This window comes from Scophthalmus maximus, chromosome 12 (genome assembly GCF_022379125.1).
Source record: "Scophthalmus maximus strain ysfricsl-2021 chromosome 12, ASM2237912v1, whole genome shotgun sequence".
Lineage (NCBI taxonomy): Eukaryota > Metazoa > Chordata > Actinopteri > Pleuronectiformes > Scophthalmidae > Scophthalmus > Scophthalmus maximus.
Window position 1 is genome coordinate 19,112,337 of NC_061526.1, and position 22,688 is coordinate 19,135,024.

The 22,688-nt window shown below is 46.4% G+C and overlaps 2 protein-coding genes across 3 annotated transcripts in view; both read left to right on the forward strand.

Moving 5' to 3' along the window:
• Positions 1 to 20: 20 nt before the first annotated feature.
• Positions 21 to 3,394, forward strand: LOC118282939 (troponin I, slow skeletal muscle). The gene is made up of 7 exons (XM_035604520.2): positions 21 to 168; positions 887 to 928; positions 1,435 to 1,476; positions 1,765 to 1,896; positions 1,993 to 2,082; positions 2,348 to 2,530; positions 2,996 to 3,394. The coding sequence occupies exons 2-7, from the start codon at positions 908 to 910 to the stop codon at positions 3,095 to 3,097; spliced, it is 570 nt and encodes a 189-aa protein (XP_035460413.1). The 5' UTR covers positions 21 to 168; positions 887 to 907; the 3' UTR covers positions 3,098 to 3,394.
• A 6,904-nt stretch (positions 3,395 to 10,298) lies between these two features.
• Positions 10,299 to 22,688, forward strand: part of iqsec3a (IQ motif and Sec7 domain ArfGEF 3a) — a 74,464-nt gene continuing 62,074 nt past the window's right edge. For both annotated transcript variants that reach the window (XM_035604246.2, XM_047336505.1), the window contains exon 1: positions 10,299 to 11,154. In XM_035604246.2, the coding sequence (XP_035460139.2) occupies positions 10,454 to 11,154 (701 nt within the window). In that variant the 5' untranslated portion in view covers positions 10,299 to 10,453. The remainder of the gene's footprint in view (positions 11,155 to 22,688) is intronic.

The window sequence follows — 22,688 nt, forward strand, 5'->3', positions numbered from 1 at the left end:
ATTTCATGCTTGGTCTCACGCCAGCACATTCTTGGGACCAGACGTTATATCTGCTGCCGTCCAGTCGTCACCCAGCTCTCATGAAAACGCTGCCCATTGTCTTCGGCGGCCGCTCTTTGACTCTCCTCACCTCTGCGGACAACTGCGGAAACTCTTTCACATTCACAGGTAACACATTCATTGGTTCACGGTGATGTTTCAAGTATTTCAACCATTATGTGTGTGTATTCTGCGACTCTAATATGTTTGACAGTTTTTTAGTTTTTTAAGTGATGGTCAGTAGATGAATGACTATTTCCAGAGCTATTGCAATGTTTCAGAAGTTAATAAGAATCACTGTTATTTGTTAAAGAGAAAATAAATAAATTGTGTAGACAGATATCTTCCAAATCTTCTACTTGCGTTTCCTGCTATTGCCGTCTGGATTGTGTCAACTGTCAGATATGGGTACGGTAGCTCTGAACAGAGCTGCTGAGCTGTCATTAGTCATACGGCCAAAGAGTGAGATGAGGCCGAATATAGTGCCTGGCATTGTTCTTGTCTTATCCTTGCATTAATCCGGTTGTCAAAGGATGCTGAGGACTGTGCGCTATGTGGGGGCTTGAGGGGTCACATTACATTAAGGTTCAGAGGGGTGACTCATTTTTCCTAAACTGTACTAATACGCACCACTGTTTCTCCTCATATGTTTTTATGACGATACAGTAAGGTACGCCGATTACTGTCGTGGTCTTTTTTCTAAATGTCACTGTCATGGTTCATACTCGACTGAACGATACGTATATTCTCTGCCTATATGAACAGAACCTCTTTTCGTCGTCTCGTAAATTAATTATGATTGTCGATTGTCATCTCCAGCCTCATTTCACTCCATTTGCTGTTTCAGGGGCCTGACAGACTCGGAGCGATGAATCCCAAAGGGGTAAAGGTGAGCCAGTTACATTCCTCTGTGTTAATCCCCCATGCACGGCGAGGGGACACGTCGTCCCCATGCACACGGCAAAGAGCTGGCAGTGGTTATCTCCCAGAGCTGTTATCAGCATCCCTGAGAGCTTTTCCCCTTGACTTCATCCTAATAATAAAGTTTTATCTCTTCACATGCGGCTGCAGTAAGTGGTGTCGAGCTTGACGCTCACAAGTCTTTCCATATATATTCTACTCTGTGTGTGTGTGTGTGTGTGTGTGTGGGTGTACTGCACAGCTACGACAACAACATCTCGGAGTTGGTTTGATTTTCAAGCCCTGAAGTTTTACTTGAAAGATGTGGATGCAAATCAGTCATCTTGGGTTTATTATATCATATCATAAAGATGCACTTCAGGGTGTCCCCTCTCTTGCAATTATGTACGTTTCCTTTGAAGAACCTAAATAACCTTTTGGTTCAACTGCATGTTGCATTTTGAAATCATATTGACAAATTTCTTTGGCCCACAGCCGAAGTCGAAGATCACGGCTTCTCGCAAGCTCTCCCTCAAGGTGCGTAGTTCCCACATTGTCTGACCTCTCCGCTTGCTTGTAAACTAGTATTCATACACATTTACTAGTTAGCAGACCTCCTCGTGTCCGATCCATGATACTGTGATACTGTACACTTGTGCTACCAAATACTGTATTGAATCATACATCTTTTACCACAACTATACAGACAAGTCCAATATATAAAGTTGGTGGGTGGGTGTGCTGACGAGTTGAACGACCAGGCTAAAGTTGCTCTTCTCTGATTTTCCACGCCTGTTTTGATCGACATCCGTTTTGTCCAATCAGATGCTTCTCCTCACAAGAGCCTGTGAGGATTTGGAGAGGGAGACGCAGGATAGGGAGGAAGAGAAAGTGCGTTATCTGGGAGAGAAGTTGCCCCCTTTGCAACTGTCTGGGTTATCACTGGAGGAGCTCAAAGTAAGGGCTATAAACCACAAAAGTCAATTTCTCCCTCTCCCCTATATCAGAAATTATGAGCATATTTAAGTCATTTGTGAAAAATCTGTTCCCCAGAATCTTTGCAAGCAGCTTCATTCAAAGGTTGACATTACGGACGAGGAGAGATATGACTGTGAATCCAAAGTGAGCAAGCACAACAAAGATGTAAGTCTCTGTGAACATCCTCCTGCACCGGGCACACATTCCTCTTCTTATCTTGCACCGTTCAGCCAATATATTAAAATGAAAAGTGTCTTTCTTCGGCTTGAATCCAGAGAGTAAAATCTGGAGAACGAACCCCTTTGACTCTTTGAAAGTTTGCGTCAACTTGTACAACTTTTCCCCAACACTGCACTTTGAGATTGCAGTTTTATTGGATGTAGCCTAGTTCTTAAAAAAAAGTCTCATGAATTCCATTCCATTTCCTTAGATCCACGAGCTGAAGTTGAAGGTGCAGGACCTTGGGGGCAAGTTCAAAAAGCCTGCCCTGAGGAAGGTGAGGGTGTCAGCAGATGAGATGATGCGAGCTCTCCTGGGCTCCAAACACAAGGGCTCCATGGACCTCAGATCCAACCTCAAGTCTGTGAAGAAGGACGACGTCAAAACGGACAAGGTGACCAAGGACTTCCTGTAGTCTGTCAGTCTGCTGTTGCTTCCTCGTGCAAACAAGTGTTGGACACAAGGGAAAGATAGACATGTCAACAACTTTTTATTCTCCTCTTGGGAATGAGATATATAATGCTCAGTTTTTCCCTTTCCTCTAGCGTGTTATATAGGTTTTTGTGTGTATGTTCATACATGCGCTGGAAGTGGTTGACCAACCACAACAAAGTGAGCCAGCTGGCCAATCAGAGCAGACTGGGCCTTAAAGAGACAGGAGCTAAAACCAAGTGTTTCAGAGAGAGGCCGCAAAGAGGAGCTGCAGGGATGGACAGTCTGAGGAAACCGATGCGTTTTATGAACATTAGAGCAACGTTAAACCTTTTCAAGCTATAACCCAAACTGAAACGATGAACCTGAATGTGAGCATAATATGTCACCTTTAATTGTGATTACATTGATTTTCTTCAATGCACAGGTGCTCACCAATGAAGTGGGTGACTGGCGTAAGAACGTGGAGGCCATGTCCGGCATGGAGGGCCGCAAGAAGATGTTCGACACAGCCGGCGGAGCACAGTGAGACGCTGCAGGTGATGAGGCTGATCAATTCAAAGCAGGAGGGCGAAAGGAAGCTGTCTAGAAAGAATTGTGGCTAAGCTAATTGACTTCATTTAGGAATTAAGCATCAGGTCAAAAGCTTGTATAACCCCCCCGTTCATCAGCGGCGCCACCATGAGCTTGATGCCAATTTTCCTAAGCAATGACTCACAGCACTTAAAAGTGTAGGATGAGTAGAGACCGCAAGTTTTTATTACCGAGAGATTATTGTTTTGTTTTGTTATGACATCTTTGGACAATTAAAGTGGATAAGAATAAACCGTGTCAGTCATTGATGTTCCATATCTGTACTTGACTTTATCATGTTTCATTTGATTGGCACACGTTGGTTCATGTGCGGCACGTTAGAGGATGGAAAATAGCTTGGCTGATGATGGATTAAAAAGTCGAGGCGGCGGGGAGGGGGGGGGGGGGGGGGGGGGGGGGGGGGTTGTTACTTAGATAAATTCAGCTTAATAATGTTTAATATAAATCTCTTAGACACATCCATTAAAAGAAGGAGTGACATAATGTATTCAAAGTAAACGCAATGTATCCAAAATTGCAACTAACAAATAAAGTTTGATAATAATCAGTTCATTAAATCCATGGTTCCCAGCGCTGGAAAGCAAAACTGGAGCTGGATAGAACAAGCCACTGCCGTTGTTGTCCCACACGTCGCATGCATGCGTGCATGTGCTTCTTCTCGGTTGCTGCCCAGCCATTGTTATTTGAAGAACGACAGTAACACCAACATTAGCACCGAGTCTTGGCGAGCCGCTAATGAAAAGCATAAGCAGGTCTGGACACACATGCTGTGTCTATAAATAGGTAGAGAGGGAGGGCGACCTTCACACGGGACAAATGGTCCAGATGTGATATCCACAGTGCCCTCATGTCGACGGCGCATGGCGGTGACAGTTAGATGCAGTGCAAAAGTTCACGACGCCGCAGTCTCCCAAGAATCCTGGTGGGATGACAAACACATTCAAGTGCGGCTTGATGTGCCAAAACCCACCACAGTCGGTGTCAGTTATTGTTCATGTGGGTGGGGGGGGTCGACGACACACTGCACACACTTGTGCTGCACTGCTAGAGCCACTTGGTGGCAGTACACAATTGTAGCAACACATCTACTGTGGCAGATATATTTCAATTTCAATAAGAATGTCGAGTCAGTTTCTGTCTGTTCCAGAGTAATTATTAGAAGATTAAACTTCTGTCTCCTTTTAATTCTCGTGATAAAGAAGATCCTATATTGGCAGCTGCTGGAAAATTGCTCAATTCATGATGTGCCATTTTTGGCCGATACAAATAAAAGCGGCGACACAAATGAACTCCCTTGCCCTTTTACACCTCTCGATCCGCATTCGTGACGACAGACCAAAAAAGAGCGCGTTTTTCCACGAGTCGTTGAGAACGGAGTGGAGCCTGGTGACAAATAACTACCGCGAGCAGTGCAGGTTCATTTTTCGCACAGCCCCAAAAGGAAAAGAGGAAAACGAGAGTGAGTCCGCAAAAAGAAATCAGCGACAAAGATTACTGGTCTGAAATGAAGGGAAAATGCAGAAAAAGCACAATATGGGACATGTATTATGGACTGCCTATTCCTCAAAGCACAAATACATATTACGGTTTTCCGAGAAGGCAAGGGAGATATACATTCATTTATTCCCCACACTTACATCCCCCCTGTTGGTTTTGGGGCCACAAACTGGCGATGTCCCCGTGAAAAAGCCGCTTTGTGTGACCTCTGGGCTTGTGCTTCACACAAACTAGCTACTGTGTGCGTTCACAGCTTTCCGCGCGGATGTGACAAATAAGCAGCTTCCAGAGCCAAATCCTGGTTCTTTCACGGATATATTTGGAGGTAATGACACTGAAAATGAGCTTTAAAAAGAGCATTAGAGTGTTGGTGTCAAGGGTTTAAACAGTGTGAGAAACACACACACACACGCACACACGCACGCACGCACACAGATCCTGTATACGCAATATGCTCCCCTCAGTCAAAAAGTGTTAATTGGATTCAGAGCGAGGGGTGAAGCTCTTTTCAACCTGAATGAGACATTCACAGGCAGCAGATAGAAATGAGCAAAAATAACGAAGATGTATATTTCTAATGCACTGCAAAACATGTTCGAGCCAGCAGAAAAGGTTGAGAGTTGACTTTGCCTCACTTGAACTCAAAGTAAAAGTTGCCTTAATGAGGCGGATCATTTAATATCTTCTTCTATCCTCATATTTCAATATCCAAATGTGGAGAAACTGAATATAATTTGGCATACATCTGGTTCATGTCTAGAAAGTAGCTTCTTGCTGCACAGGAGACTGAACTCAGGCTAAACCCAAGTTAAACAATAGCTTAATATTCATTTTCAGGATGACTTTGGAACATCTGCCCCTGAAATACAGATGAATAATTGGGCTTTGGGCTTATTCGAGCTCCTCCACAGCATTAGGTATATTTATATGAACTGTGCAATAAAGAAATTATTATTATATGTCTTCAACACACATATAACCTTATCTGCATCTTACTTGGACAATCTCCGACAGCCATTCAGTAGACGTCCGGATCCCCTCCTTAAAGCTCAGATTTAGTCTCCCGAGAGAAATATTTGGATCATTAGCTGCTTAGCTAGTCGCTGGTTGTGTCTGTTAGCTGTTTGGTGTGTGTGTGCTGCAGCAGGTATAGCGTGAAATGTGTTTACTGGAGCTTTCGCTGCTAAAAATAGGAGTCGCAGCTGGAGACAAGGTGGATCTGAGCAGCGAGAGTGAACCCACGACGGTGAAGCCAAAACAACGAGCTGAAGGGTGCTAAAATGCTAAAGTGCTCTGTTCGACAGAGCAAAGTCGGGGGATTGAGCTCCACTCCTTTCACTTTTTCCACACATGCTCATTCCCCTAACACGTTCACCTTGGTGATCATGCTCGAGGGAATCTATCATTTACAGTGGGGGGATATTGGCAGATTTTTTCTCTCAGTTGCAACTCATGAAATATTCACACACATTTTAAGGGACTGTTTGAATCGCGAGAGCATTGCTTCTAGAGACTTGTTCATAGATGTATATATATGTTTTTCAAATCCGGTAAAAGCCCAAGAATTCCCAGCGGGGGGTTGTTACCCTCACTGGGAACCCCAAAACTTCTAAAATTCGAAAAACAGTATCTCCTCATTTCTCATTTTGGGAAAAAGCTCAACGTTAAACTGAACAATCGATGGAACTTCACTTCTATATATTTGCAGCCAAGCTGCATCTTAACCCCAGAGCTGCACCATCCACACTTTTCCACCCATCACATCTAATGGTTTAAGTTAATCTATAACAGGTGCCCGTGACCTTGCTACCTCCTCGATATTGATCTCCTCTGAGCCAACGGGGAAGGAGAGAGGGCTGATGGGTATTGGTTTTGGAAACCAAAGCTGGCCAGGGGTCAACAAGATGGACCCATTAAAGATTCCCCCTGCTTTTTAATCAGGTGGAAGATTTCGAAAGGGGCTACAAATACAAAATGCTGGATAAATCAGATCTTAAATTCTGCCTAACAAGAATACTGGTCTTTTGAACGCCGTTGAAATGAAGACATTGTTTTTAAAAGCCGCTGGTAATATCCGGGGAAACTGAAACCTAGGTGCTTACATTGCCACTGGAATCAAAGCCCTCTATAGGCGACACACAGAGAGAGGTCTCCCTGGAGCGACTGTGTCCCGATATATAATTAACAGTGATGTTGTAATCTTGACATCGTAGAAGATAAAAAAAAAAAAAAGTCTGCACAAACAGCTACTGATTGGCAACAGCACCAAACAGTATGGGGGCTATCGTTTGTCCATATCCTTTAGACGTCCTTGTGATCTGTAAAATAAGTTGCTCCTAAATCATGAGGTGCAAACTAAGTTGTTGTAGCCCCTTTACAACAACCCTCATCTTACTTACTTGAAGCTTGAAACTCCCTTTATTACTCATCCGCTCCTCTTTTATCTCCACCTCCCCCTCCGCGTAGAGAAACTCGGGTAAATCAATAAAAAGAATAATGGGTTTTTACCAACGGGTTGTATATAAAAAAGTTTTTACCTGGATTCCGCCGAGCAGTGTGCAGAGTTTTTTTTCCTGCCTTCAGTGTGGGCCTCGCTTACTCTTATTGAGTTAGATATTTAAATTGAAAATGTGAACATTTTAACGTCTGAATCCGTTCAAATGTATTTCCCAGCCACTCTCAGCTAAGCAGCCTGCTCGTCGACTGGCCAATCTAAGTGGTCTAGATTGGGCTGATTGGCACAGAGAAGATAGATGGAGTGGATTTCTTTTTCATGGTCCCCAGAGGATGAATCCTAATGATCCTCCTTGTTGATCCTCTGATTTCTCATCTAGCAGCACCAGCATTGATATTTCTAGATTGAGGGCGAAATATTTCAACCATGTGATGGATTGCGATAGCAGCGCAGCCCACATTTTCCCTTATGAGGTTAATGATGAAATTAAAAACCAACAAACTGCCTTGAAAACTAAATAATCATGTCTACATCTTGTCTGAAATGTGATGTTCCTATTCAGATGCTCGCGGTGTCAATGATTTAGCGACTTGCTCATCTGCAGAGCGAGGAGGTGTAGCGTTGCAAGGGATCAATCTCTACCTGACGTGAATTGCTTCGTCGTGTCGTCTGCACTAAATGCCATTAATGCTCCAAAGTACTCGGGGGTAAAAAAAACCCATTTTGATCTGTTTCTCCTCCTCATCAAGTTTTTACTATGCGTGAACTCGCTCAAGCATCATTCGCAAGCAAAAGTCTTTCTTTTTCTAGCGCTATTCCAAAGGGATGGTAATGACGCACACAAAGCACTCACGACCAATGAGTCATCTGGGGGCATCAAGTCTCTCGCGTTCTGAGTCAAGTCGAGGTGTGCGTGCAACACGTCATTTATCGATATCAGTGAGGAGCGCCGCCCCTCCAGAAGAGCTAAGGAGTGGAGCAGCGTTGTTTTACAGAGGATGAAGATCGGGGGAAAGTGAGAAATCCTCCTTACTGCTCTAGTGATAGTACGGAAAAGAGCCGTCATATAACTTTTCAAAATGATGTATATGGGTGCTAAGAATCATTGAGATTTGTCCCAGACACTCTTTGCTATGAAAGACAACTTTCCGTTTTCACGTATGTTACTTTGGACTCGGTCAGGGTCACTGAACAATGGAAAGAGAGAGAATACAGCTGGTCTACTTTCACCCAAGCCACCAACCTGGGACACAACAGCACTCTGGGGACTGAGCCTATATTAATGTAACACAGTTCTGGAGAAGGATCCCAAGACGAGGGGGGGGGGGGGGGAATGGTTAGTTTGAATCCCTCTAAGGTCGTGTAGTTTTTAAATGTGCTGTATTTACCTTAGGTGTGTGTATTTGTTCCCCCCACAGAAGGGCACCTGAGGCCTTCTCATCTTCAGGTGCAGGGAAACTTAATAATTCACATCACACTCTGAGGCCCGTCCTTGTCGTTCCACATCAAGGATGCGTGACCCGCCCGGGCGTTCCGGGCTGCCTCGCGAGGTAATTGGTGTGAAAGGTGGGTTGCGCCACCTTCCAGCGGAGAGTCCATAATAAGTAAGGCTGAGGCTCGCAGATGTCAAACCCAGGCGCCAAAGTCACTGCTGGCACCGTTGCCATTTCTTTTTCTCTTGTTCTTTTACAGTCCTGCGGCAAAACTCATTTGTAAAGCAGCCATATGGAAGGAGGAGGCCTGGCTGCATCACCACGGCGGTCCCAATATTTCACTCCCTCAATCATGTGATGTTCATATTTACTCTGAGCGGTTTTTAGAAGAGCTTGGATGCAACTTTGAATAAAAGAAAATAAATATAACAATTCCATTTCTCTGCTCTCCAAACAAAACAGCTTTCATCACCGCAATGTCACTCCTGTTCCGGATATGAATGTGGCGGACCGTCTTCCCCCCCCCCCGCTTCATTAGACTTTGACACTAATTAACGGTAATTCACTCTTGCTGCATGGTGTGCACCCTTTAGATTTCAAAAAGAACTGATAATGAATAAACATCAGTTTCTCCCCCCCCCCGTTTGAATCATCCTGTCGGTGTAAAAAGCTCCGTCGACCAAAAAATGCAATTAATAAGGCTTATTGCACGCGCAAACATGATTTTGTTGGCAACAGAGAGTCGAGTAGAAAGCCTGTGAACATTTCAAAGCAAGAAAAAAGTTCAAATCCGAAGCGTCACTACAGGGTCTCAGTGAGACGTCACTTTTGTAGAAAGACCATTTCCCTGTTGAGCCTGCGTGATATCTCTCTGGTTGACTTGTCTTGTTTTTCTTTCCCCTTGTGGTTAAGTCAGAGACATCGAGGCACAGACAAGACGAGCTGCTTCCTCCGCCCGGTTTCATTGGCAGATTCATGCCCCCCGCCCCCCAACACAAACCAGAGGGAGACTTATGATTTGTTTGCATATGAGAAACTCTGTGGAAATATGGCGATGCTGCAAAGAACCTTCTGCACACCTACCTGCAAAAAGAGAAGAAGTCATCAATTCATTTTTCTTTTTATACCGAGATGCTTACTGAGCTGCCTTCGGAGGAGGAAGCAATAACATTGTCCTGCAGGGCCGCATCCTGAAAGGTGAGTTACCAGACTTCGGTGTGATAAGATAAGATAAGATAGAATAAGATGAGACGAGAATCACCGACACAATCACATCCGAGGTCACATCTCGGGACGCCAGAAGTAAGTATCAAGAAGAAAATGTCAGGCATTGCGATGACGTGGACCAGTCTCAGGGCAGGATGAGTCCACTAGGACTATGTTCCTTTATGCATATTTCATATTTATATATATATATAAACAACTACAGAGGACACGTGAGCAGGACGTGCGGTGTAGTTTAGAATCATTTTAAGTGCCGAATGAAATGCAGGTGACCAACATTGATTCTAAGTGATAGTGTGACAAACATCTGACCGGTGAAGAGATCGCTCGCGTTTCCCTGCGTGGTGACATCACCCGCCCACCACAGGCCCCGCCTCCGCACTCTCGCTGATGCTGGTCTCCTCTTGCATCAGCACCATTTCTGGTATCCTCACAAGCATCGATCGAGAGAGCGAGCGAGCGAGAGAGAGAGAGAGCGAGGGAGAGGGGGAGGGAGAGAGCGAGAGAGAGAGGGAGGGGGAGGGAGAGAGAGAACCCAAACCCCACCATAGCGAAGAAGCGTCAAACGGCCGCCAGAGCATCCCCGGTTACGCACCGTTCAGAGGCCCCGTCGCCAGAGCGCCAGAAGCAGCTGAAGACGAAGCCAGCGTCGCCGGGCACACGGTCACAGCTACAGTCAGTGATGGAGAGCCTGCTGGACAATCCCATGAAAGCCGTGCTCTACCTGAAGGAGCTCACCACGATCGTGCAGAACCAGCAGAGCCTGATCCAGACGCAGCGCCAGCGCATCGACGAGCTCGAGCGAAAGGTGGAGGACCTGATCGGGGAGAATCGACTGCTGCGCGACCCCCACCACTACGTCCAGCAGCCGCCGCCGCAGCAGCAGCCGCCGCAACATCACCACCAGCACCAACAACAACACCACCACCACCACCACCACCCCCCGACTCACCGCAGCGCCAGTCCCCAGGCGCCGGCCCACCTCCACCAGCACCCGGGGAGCAACAAAGCCGCGGTCCACCTCGGCCAGCAGGCGCCGCCGCAGCAGCAGCAGCAGCAGCAGCAGCAGCAGCCGCCGCCGCCGCAGCCGCAGCCACAGCCGCCGCAGCATCAGCATCAGCATCAGCATCAGCATCATCAGCATCCTCCGCAGCAGATCCCCGGTCTATCGGCCCAGCCTCAGCAGCACCCGACACCCCCTGCGCCGTCCTCCCACCACCCGCAGCAGCTGCAGCTCGTCCCCACCTCGCCGCAGTCGCCCCAAACGGGCCAGATCAGCCCGGACCCGGCCGAGGAGGACAAGAGGAGCCCCTGCTGCAAGTCCTTGGTGCCGCAGACTCCCAGCACTCTGTGCCGCTCAGTGGGACTGGCCAGGAAAGCGGAGTAAGTAGCTTCCATCGCCTATTTTTTAACATTTACAGTCAATTATTGTGACTCTTGTGAGATTTGATTTGATGTTTTTAAAAAGTCTTTCCAGGCGGAAAATCAGCTTCAGTTCTCTGGATTTTGTGTCTCACGCCAGTGTGGTCGTCTGCCTTCCCCCCAATTGAATTTGGATTAAAATTGCCAGCACCATGTGTCCGGCTTAAAAGTGACATTAGCCCATTTCACCTCACCGTGCCAGGCGTCGCTGACTGTCCCCTAAGAACACACATTAATGACCCAATATTACATCCAGTGACCCTGATAGAGAGGGATAATGATGTGAAATCCTCCAGGGCCACGAGAATATAATGTCACAGCCCGCCGCCACCCGAAGAACAGTGTCAGCTGAAAGAAAACCTGGAAGCAATTCGCTGAGGGGGGGAAAAACAGAAAAAAAATGGAGAAATTGTTCTGGAAAATACAGTAAATAGTCGTACTGGAGGCGCTGCACGAGCCTCGTGTTCATACTCTGCCTATACTTCACATTCCCCGCTGACGAGCTAAGGCTTAATTTTCCGACAGGTAACTCGAGCTCCTCCCGTATTCTCGCTGCCCTCTTCAATCAATTGAATGCTTAATGGATATTGATTTCGGAGAAGCAGGCTGGCTGGCATTTTAACAGTGGCGGTTTATTAATTCTGCAGGGGGGGGTGTGGGGGGGCTGTCACCGTGTCGGTGGGATTAGACCCTGGAGATAAGGGCTTTTGGGGTGACTGGAACTGAAGATTGGTACAGTGATAGTGTATGATCTGAGTTGAGCTGTTGCCCATGAAGTTACAGTGTCAGTTTTTTTTTCTTTTGACATGCACCTGCTCTGAGGCTTTTCGGCCGGGGCGGCGGTTTTCGCACAGGTGCCGGGAGAACGTGCAGCGTTTGATTGTACAGACGCCGAGCGTCGGGACTGTAACTGCTCGGTGCCCAGTAGGACGGCAGCTGAGAGGTGTTGCACCAGGACGACGGACACGGGACGTCTCTGAGGGGAGTGATGGGGAGCGACAGAAGTGTGCTTTGTGGCCGCGGTGCCGATAAGCATCGATGAGCCCCGCCTCGGTGGACGCCGTGTGAGTCGGCGTCGTCTCTGTGGCGTCACGCCGAGCGGGTCGCTCAACTCTCGGTTTTGTTTCCCCATTTTGGAGCAGCAACATTAGAGAAATAGAGCTGAAGGTTGACGGATCGTGTGGCTCCCTGGTTTTTTCAACTTACGTGATGTGATGGTTAACTTTATGGGAGTTTATGGGCTCATGAATGTGGGTCAGACAAAATGTAAACATTTGAAGGCTTAATTGTGGAACTCTGATTGGCATCAGTAACCATGTGTATCTATTCAGTGCCTTTAAAGAATGGCCACCACCCTCATTGCGAAGTTTCATGGTGTCGTGACGTCGAGGAAGATTTTTCCACGTGGCTTTCTGACTCTGATCCTTCTATTGGGAAAGTGAAAAACAGATCTCGACAAAAAAAGGTTCAAATTAATAGTTAACAGTACACACCACCTCCGCAAATTTGTGAGTACAGTCACATATTATCTACCGCAATGAGGTCGCGTCTGCGCAGCTCTGTCCTTGAGCTCGGTGCTTGTTTGACCTTCCGGAAACACACATTTTTCTCAGGTCGCAGGTTTCCTGCAAACTGCATCAGGTCCGTCTCGGGGATCTCTTTGGACTCTGCTTTATTCGTCGACCCATCACAAACTTTCCACGTGCTGCTGCAGAAAAGCTGCTTTTCCTGATCAATGTAAATCGCCTTTTATTCAATGATATGAAGAGGAACAAACTGAAAGACTTGCACGCGCATGTCTCCGTGTGCTTCGGAACTGTCCGCGGTGTTGAATGTTCTCTGCTTGTCAGGATCAAGGTCACATGAATTTCCTCTGCTGGAGTCACACACACACACACACACACACACACACACACACACACACACACACACACACACACACACACACACACACACACACACACACACACACACACACACACACACACACACACACACACACACACACACACACACACACACACACACACACACACACACACACACACACACTGTAATACACATAGCGCGCCGCGCTGCGCCCCATCTGCTCCACTTGGCCGCGTTTGCATTGTTTCCGTTAATCCGTGTTGATGTATCGTGCCATTAAGACATAATTCCTGAAGGTTCGGGTCGGGAGTAGTAGACGTGAGCATGGATACTAGATGCAACACCAGTGCTGTCACATGGACTCACCCAGACATGGACAAACACACACACTCAAGAGACGAGCTCTACAAAATAAATGTGTGTGTGTGTGTGTGTGTGTGTGTGTGTGTGTGTGTGTGTGTGTGTGTGTGTGTGTGGGTTCAGATTAAATAAGTGGTGGCAGTTCTGCAGAACGATGAGCGATGAAAGGGTGGGGAGGAGGATATGAGAGAGAGAGAGAGAGAGAGAGAGAGAGAGAGCATACTGTATTCTCCCGTCTTTAATTTAAAGGCAGTGACACATGAAGGGCCGAAGATGTGACGCAGCATTGCCATTTCCATTTAGAGCAGTTAGAGCGTTGATCCTGGCCGGGACGAGCGGGTGAAACTTTGCGCGGCAGGCGGAGTGACACGTTTCTGTCAACAGGAAAGTGCGGACATTTCCCTGAACTTCTCCGGAGGGGCCGCACGTGAGACCGCAAATGTCTGCAGATGTCGCTCGGGACATTGTCCAGACCCTTTTCCGCCCGCCCCCTGCTGCGTTCTTCACTCATGAATTTGGGTCATTTTCCGGGATTCAATTTCTGAAAACGGCCGAAAGCGTCTGTCTGTGTATCCACATTCTCTCCCATCCCTTTGCGTTGTGTGGGCGCGTGTTGGCGGTGTGCAACCTTGGAACAGTTCTATGATAATACTTTTTGGCTGATTGGCACTCAAGTTTTGCAAAGTTTTGCATAGGCCTGTGTGAATTACGAATAAGTTGGCTTTGAAGACAAGGACAGGTTTAAAGATGCAAAACATGGACCAAGATCAAGATTCCCCCGAGTGCTCGGATGTGTACTGGATTTTTCCAACTCAGCCGCCCAACTCGTCTACGTGTTTTTTAACTCGATTTGAAAAGCGCGAAGTGATCGCGTCGGCCGAGTCCGAGGAAGATTCTTCAGGGGCCCCGTGTGATCTGAGGGGGGCCCTCGGCGATCCCGTCGACGCCTCCTCCGTTAATCTTCTCGCTGACTCCCACTCCTGCAGCTTCCACTGTTCCCACTCTGCGACTCAGACTGTATCTTTGTCCACCTGCCTCGTGACTCCCTCTGCCGCGTGACTGTCCTCCCTCTCCTCTTCCTCTCCTCTTCTCCTCTAATCAGCAGCTCGTGCTCACAGTAGCCACCTCTGCAGGCTGGATCAGTATTCAGCCCCCATCCTCTAACCGCCAGGCTCTTCCACCACTTAACTCAACTCCCGGCTGCGCTGCAGCCTTCAGCCCACCCTGTCCTTTGCCTCGCCGTATGCGCTCGGGGGCCGCCCAAGTGTCTCTGTGCGTGCTTGTGTGCGCGTGTTAAAACGAGAGCGCGAGGAGGTTGGATCAGGGGGGCGGCGAGAAGAGTGGCAAAAAGCGTAGGTGAGGTGTGTGCAGAGGTGCATGCGTGTGTGTGTGTGTGTGTGTGTGTGTGTGTGAGATCGGCAGCAATCCCTTAGCCCGAGGAGGAAATCCCAGGGTTCTCATATCGCCCCAGGTGCTTCTCCGCTGCTTCCCACCCCCCGACACACACACACACACACACTCTCACAGCTATTTTAAGCTCTTGCTCTTACACACAAAAGACCCACTAATGCACACCAACGTGCCACCTGACATGCCACTTGCCACATGCCACCTGGCAAGCCCTCGTGTTGTCCTGCATGGGCTGTGACTCCACCCTGTGCCCTCATTTTCCTCCCACTGGCCTCGTACCCAACCGGAGACCAGAATGCATCTCGTCTATCATCTCCTGCCTGTGCCCGCCTCCTTCGGGCCTGAAGTGGGATGAACACATAACACTTGATCAGGAGCTCAGCGCGCGCGCACACAATGAAGCATAAATTACAGAGCAGCCCGGCCGAGTGCCTGCTGGATGCTGCAGCGTCTCCTTGTTCTGATGCTCTTAGATCAATGAACCGGGAGCTCTGCCAGCACCGGCTCCACCGGCTGTACGCTCGGCCCGTTACAGTCACGCAAACCCCGTTCTCCGGGTGCCACATTCTTATTCTTTCACGTCAGTATATCGCAGGCTTTTTCCCCCTCAAAATAATCCGGCAGGACTGACGCGAGGGTGAAACCTGTAGCGCCGCACTAACCCGCGTGAGCCGTGAGCAAAATCCCTTTTGGGACAACGACCTCACCGGAGATTGATAGTATCTGACATACTTACAGTATCAAAACGCTTTGATACACAAAATCATTTATTTTACGCACAATATAGCCCAGTATTCACCAGTGGGGATATATGGTTTTGTGATCTGAGTGGACAGACCTTCTAAGAATAACAATTTTCTGTTTCTGGAGCCTGAAAGTGAAGTCGACCCACTGTTTCTCTGCATGTTCGTCTCCCAAAAGACAACAGTGGGCCGGGTACCGTTTCCTCTGCATCCACCTCCCCTCGGTCTGAATGGGAATCACGTCGGCTCATGATAGGGTGGCTCGGCTCGGCTGCCGCCGGAATCTAAATCATGAATATCACATTTGGTGCGTAGTGCTTTTAAATTGCTTCATTTCTCGGAGGGATGTAGCTGCCGGGTGGTTCCCGACTCCCAGGTAGAATATTAGCTTTTTTTTTTGTTTCACGCACAAGTTGAGCAAAGCCAAAGACAGTCCCAGATGTCTGTAATCCAGCAACGTGTGTTCGCGTGTGTGTATGAGTGTGTACGCTCGGGATTGTGTTTGTTTTTTGCGTCACGGTGTTGAATGATGGTAAAAACCGATGTTGTAAGGATATATCTCTTACAGTGTGTGTGTGTGTGTGTATATGTGTGTGTGTGTGTGTTCAGAGGCACAGGAAATAATTCAGTGAAAAGGTCCATCTCTAAAATATTATTTTCCACACCCTTTCCAGGTGGTTACATTTTTACTCCTTTTATGTCTCAATGTAAAAATACCAAGACGAGATGTTTTGTTTCAATCTGCAGGGAAGGGGCTGGATGAGAATGTTGCATGTTGGGATGCACACAGGCTAAATAACACCACAGATTAAAAAGCAGGGCAATGAATGAATGAATGAATGAATGAATAACTGCACACAAAGTACAGAGAAGCCCCTCGGGCCTGAGGAGACCACATGTTGTCCCATTTTCCTTTGGCTTAAACGTTCTTTTCAGCGTCGTCTGTCTCTTTCTTTATTCCCCGATCAATTTGAACGTCAAAGTTTGGCTCCACTGTAATTTTCCTCTAAACATGGCTCCTAGCTGGCAGTCGCCTGTCACTTAGGCAACATGCCGACACTGACGTGTCATCCTCGTCCTTGACACTTCCAGATGTCTCATTTGACATCATGTTTTATATGCAAACTTTCCACACACACAAGGATTTTTTTTGTTGTTGCTGCTGTAATTCATGTTGCACCAGCTACAAAATGTGCTGTTTCCTTCCTGGTCGGAGGAAAAACACTCATCTGATTGATGCGTTTAATTTTTTCTCAGTGTCTAATGAGCAAGCAGCACAGTGTGCGCGCCATTACTATGCAATCGTCATATTTCATGGTCGTGGTTGCTGATGGAAATTACATCAGCATCATCATCCGGCATCACTCAATCTGATTGCATTATGTAAACCGGTAATTTCATTAGATAATCTAAGCCTTTTTCTTGATATTATCAACAAGCTTTATCATGTTGAACGCCACTTACGTATGTCAGTTGTTTATTAAAACTATTTTTTTATATAGAAGAGAGGCCCTGGTGAATACAATTACAGTATAGAATTAATACATTTTAATGACAGCACAGTTTTTCAAAAAAAGTGGTGCCTCTTTCTTTGGCTCTGTAATGCATCAGAGCCTGTTCCATCTTTCGACACAAAATGTGCAGTTAGCTGGTAATTAGCAGCTGCTAATGTGTGCAATGCTTGTGACAAAAACAGATGTGTTGACCATATTGGTATAACACTTGTGAAATGCCTTGAACATGATGCTCGATACAGCATAGGAGTGTGTTACTCCAGCGTTTGCCCCCGAGAGACATCGCTTCCTCATTAAAAATTGGTCCCATAGTCATAATTATTTGGCCTGTTAGAATGATTAGCTAATGCTCAATAGCCCATGTGAAAACACAAATTTTAGGACACCTGCTTTATTGTACAACTAAACACAATTGTACCTATCAGTACACTAAAAAACCCATGATCACAAACTACTCGCTCTTGAATGTTGCCGTTCTTATCTGTTCTCTGTTGTTTTATAGTCTATTGAATTATTTTTGTGTGTTTTTATTCTGTATTAAATTTACTCTCTAGTGAGGTCATGCCGTCAATGATTCTTTCTAGAGGTAAATAAAGGTTGAATTGAATGCTCACATGCTAACATGCTAGAATTCCTCAAGGGCGAGCAATGCCGTGGCATGACTCACAGTGGTCAGTGAGCTCATGAAATGAAGGTTCTTTGAAACAATGTGCAGTTATAGAAAAATGTCCGCCCATCTGTCGCAGAGATTTCACCTCCTGAGAGCTTAGGGCCGAAAATCCCTCAGCAGACAATTCTAATTGTTTTGCACCACGTGTACCAGTGTGCATCTGTGGGTGCACGTGCACGTTGGTCAAAATATAATCTCAAATGTATTGGTATTTGTGGTCTGTGCGGTATTTAACAACATTTAGCTGAAAAAACTATACCAACATTACCACAATATATTTTGTTTCCACGTTATTTCAATCAGTTGATAGGACCTCCCAAGGTTCAGTCAGAGAAGGGGGTTAATTTCTAACTAAACTTGCCTAATATTCTATCAAAAACTTCCAAGTTCGAGGCTATGGTTGCTTTGCAGGTAAACAGTGGATCGCTTTCTCCCAGTATGGGAGTGAGTTGTTGCCCCAAGTGAAGGAGTTTGAGTATCTGGGTGTCTTGTTCACGAGTGAGGCGGATAGATGCGGCATCAGTAGTAATGCGGGGTACTGTTCCGGACCGTTGTGGTGAAGAGAGAGCTGAGCCGCGAGGCAAAGCTTTCGATTTACCATTCGATCTACGTTTTGACCCTAACCAGTAGTCATAAACTCTGGCGACCGAAAGAATGACATAGCGAATACATGCGGCTGGAATGAGTTTTGTTCGTAGGGTGGCTTGGCTCACCCTTGGAGATAGGGTGAGGAGGTTCAACATCGAAAGGCAGCTTGAAGTGCAGATCTTTCACTTCAAAAAGGGGAGGAATTGAGGTGGTTCGGGCATCTTATCAGGATGCCTTCTGGGTGCCGTCCATTGGAGGTTTACCGGGCAGGCCCAACTCGAGGAGACCCAGGGCTAGACCCAGAACTCGCTGGAGGGACTACATATCCCATCTGGCCTGGGAACACCCAAGGATCCCCTTAGAGGAGCTGGAAAGCTTGACTGGGGAGGGGGATATCTGGAACACCCTGCGTAGCCACAAAAGAAAAATGGATGGATGGATGATTAGTTTGTCCGTAGTTCATTTTTCATGCAAGGATAGGGTTAAGTGCTCTTATGCACATTGGTGTATTTATAGTTTATAGTCTATTACTTTTAATTGTAATAGAGTTCATTTATTATATTAGTATATGAGTATTATGAGGGTTCCTTTGTTGGACATTGCTCTCTATTTTTAACATAATCGCTGAAGCATACACTCCCTCATACAGGGGTGCACACACACTCACGCTCGCACACACAGTCACATACTTGCCTGGAGAAATGTCAGGTATGGTTAACTATACGACCCAGAGTAACGTTCAAAACAATCCACCTTAGGCTTCCAGGCACTGCAGAGCTGATCGGAACAGGCACAGCGTGTCCAATGGACTTTCCTAGTCTTCTCAACACACATAGCACAAAACCTCAACCAAGGCTAGGTCGAGACTCATTGTACCGTGCAAGAGAAAGAAAAAACAGGAGCTGTACATACACTCCATACTTTGTACTACATAGTCATGCTGTTTCACATTTGTACGTCACATTTATAATTTTGTTTAGTGCGGTTTTTGTGGCATAATATTAAATGCTTTGTTGAATTCAGAACTCATCTTTACCGGGAGGCCACAGTTCGAAAGTGACCCTGTTGTGTTGTCTGCGACATTTGGGCTGTGCTGGATAGTCTTCACATTCCGTTGACCATGAAAGCTGCTTGCGCGCCCCCCTGCACTGTGGTTATGTCATCAATGCCCCGTCTGTCAACCCCTAGATGCCAGGATTACATAATCAGGTACGCAGTGCCAGGGGGGAGGGGCCAATGACTTGATCAGTGACGACGTTGGCGATTTCAGTTTGGAGCAAAGAAGCAAATTACATAAGCAGAATTGTCTGAATGAATCATGCGCGGCAACCGGAGTAAATAAGTAATTGTACGTGGACGACGTGGTGCAACATGTGCTTCTTATACACAAAAGAAACATATTTTCTTTCTTGTGCAGAACACCAGGCCCATTACTCACAAACACTGAATGCCCGCGCAGCACTCCCGGCACTATACTCCCCTAATGTATAAATGTATAAAAAATAATGATGCCGACTCGGGAGATTGAATTCTCCTCATCAGCCCAAACTCGGGCTGATATATGACAACCATGTCACTCTGATGGCTGTCAAGCATCAGCGCGAAGCATGGAAAAATGCCTGTGAAATTTGACCCACTGCCAAGTCTTGAGCAGATGGTCCTGCAGCAACACAGCGTAGCTCGATGCTCAATGTGAGCTGCTAGAACCGCTCAATAGTGGAGGCACCAGCTGGAGATCAGATCAAAACAGAAGCACAAACTGATGCCTTCATGGCACGATGGGTGACTGTAATGTCTGTTTGTTGTTCTGCTATTTACACTACCAGATGAACATCTATGATTTCACCTTTGTACCCCAACAAGTCCTTCAACTCATGTTGTATGTGGTAAAAGCGACCATATCGACCGTTTCCCAATATAGCGCCTCTACCTGGAGGTACGCCACAAATGCTATTTCCGCCTCAGAGCATTGAGGGCTTTGCCAACACATAGTTATTGAGCTTGTAAAGGTAAGGGTGATGGTTAGGTTGAGGTTGACATGGCAGACATTCAGCACAATTAATTTACAGAATATGGGGAATCCATTTAAATACCCAAACTTGACGGACTTACCAGGCTGAGATGCGTCACTGTGTTGCCTAAAATCTGGCTGAGGAACAAAATATGTTATTTTATCACACAAACTTGTTCCGTTTGGAAAAAAATGCAGCGTCAGTCTGAAACCCTGACAAGCAAACTCTTAGAAATGGTTCACTCCCGTTCTTCCTCCAGGCCTCTGCCTGCTTTGCCTCCTCAACCAAAAAGAAGTGTCTTTTAAGTTTTTATTGGAGTGGGACCAACTGTCGGGAGTTGACGTGAAGGAACGCAAATGTTAAAATGCTGAGAGAGCCTGGAAAGGACTCCTTTGATTTTGAGATGATGACGCCAAATCCTGACATTCGCCACTGATATTTTCAACTACACTCATGTAGAAAAGATCCCAATCTGTTGACACACTGCTGATGTTTTCCATGAAATAAACAACAAAAAAAAGCTTTAAATTGACCCAGTACATCCTTATGTGCCTTATCTTCCACCTTGCCACCAGTATAGTCTCTGGAACAGCTTCCCTACTCATGTCAGAACCACTAAGACCCTAGTTACGTTTAAATCCTTCCGCAAGACTCACTTCTTCTCGCTGAGTTCCGATCCGAGTTTAGTTTGAGACCTTGATTTCATCTGCCGTTGCACAGAATTCTTATTCTCATATACATATTTATATTATGCGGTTGCTTTGAACGTGCCTAAGATACAATTTGACAAAAATCGATCTTAAGACGTCCAGACGTGACGCAGCACAAATGCAGAGCTTCATAGAGAAATGGGGTCGTACTCACTTACTTCCAAATGCCGCGGTGGGCTCAAATAGGCCAAAATGAGGCCGAGAAAAGTGTGAATAAACCTCAGATGTTGCAGCTTTCCTGACAGTGGCACAGTCAAAAAACTGTTTTGAACTCAAGGATGAAATGCTCTACCCCCCCTCCCCCCTCCTCCTTTGTTTCCTTTCTCTCGGGGAAAGTGGTCCTGCTCTCTCTCGTCCATCTCCAGCTCTCTCAGTTTCTCTTGCAGGAGGAGAGCTAAGCCGCTTGGGACGGCCCAAGAGTCCACGCTGACGTAAACCTTTCAAGAGAGCTTTTATAGAAATTCGCCGTGCGTGCGTGCTAAGGAACTGATACGGTAGACGTGGTTTTCAGTCCACAAAAACGTTCACGCACACCGCCACAAAGCAGTGCGTATGTGCGCTGAATTTATTTCCCTCTCAAAGACTTACACGCTTGTAGCCTGTAAAGCACAGTGATAAACCAGCACTTACAGCCACTGCCAATTTTCCAAATGGTAGTGAAGTATTACAAAAAAAAAAGCCTGTGAGCGTCTTTCTTTTTGATTTAATAGATCAACGTGCTTCAAGTAATGCTGCCATGAGATGAGATGACTTGTGCAATGAATATGATATTTTTTCAAACTAAATGAATCTCAAGGATTGTGGTGTCAATTCTTGGTTTCTTTCAATGGAAGGTTTTCTTACCTGGAATTTATTTCCAACCCCTTCTTCATGGTTTTTCTTTCCCTTTCTAAAGTCTCCTCTTGTTTTTTGACTTTGACCTTGACTCTAAAAATGCATTTATTCCAAAAATGTGTTGCATCACACCTGCAAATGACATAATGTCATCAAACACAAAGATGACTTTTTAGAGAAAGCAGCCATGCAAACTGAAATGCCTCAGCCTCACCACTTTTGTTAATATGTTTGCTTCCTCCAAGGTCAATTGTATTTGTATATACCATGTTTGGCCTTCAGGGGCAGACTCTAATACAGCACATTATGTTATTTCCTGTGCTCTGCTTCTCCCCTCCTCTGACTGCCAAGGAAATGGTCTGTGAAAACTAATCCATCAATTATTGCGAGATTTGATTCCCGCTCTCTCCCTCTCTCTCCCTCTCTTCTCTCTCTGCCCCAAAGTGCATCAACTTCTGTGTGCACAGATCTCTTTCTGCCTCGAGCCGAGTTGAATCAGCCAGAGAGCTATTGACACAGCAAAGCTGAACTCGGCGCGAGGAGGAGCACATCGACAAACACATTAGACACGAGAAGTTGAAACAAAATACAATGAAACCATGGTGTGCAGATTACGCTTCACTTCCCTCAAACGCACCCAGTGTGTGTGTGTGTGTGTGTGTGTGTGTGTGTGTGTGTGTGTGTGGAAGAGCTGATAAAAGCTTGTAGATGTTTTTTTATAGGTGGTATTAGTGAGCTTAGGCCAAGAGGGGAACTGAGTCACTGGTGTGGAAGATCAGAAAGCA

Excerpts from the sequence above, each read along its gene's own strand:
- LOC118282939 (XM_035604520.2), top strand. The coding sequence starts at position 908 with ATGAATCCCAAAGGGGTAAAG. Across the intron at positions 2,083-2,347 it reads TGAGCAAGCACAACAAAGAT|ATCCACGAGCTGAAGTTGAA; the intron begins GTAAGTCTCTGT and ends CCATTTCCTTAG. Across the intron at positions 2,531-2,995 it reads ACGACGTCAAAACGGACAAG|GTGCTCACCAATGAAGTGGG; the intron begins GTGACCAAGGAC and ends TTCAATGCACAG.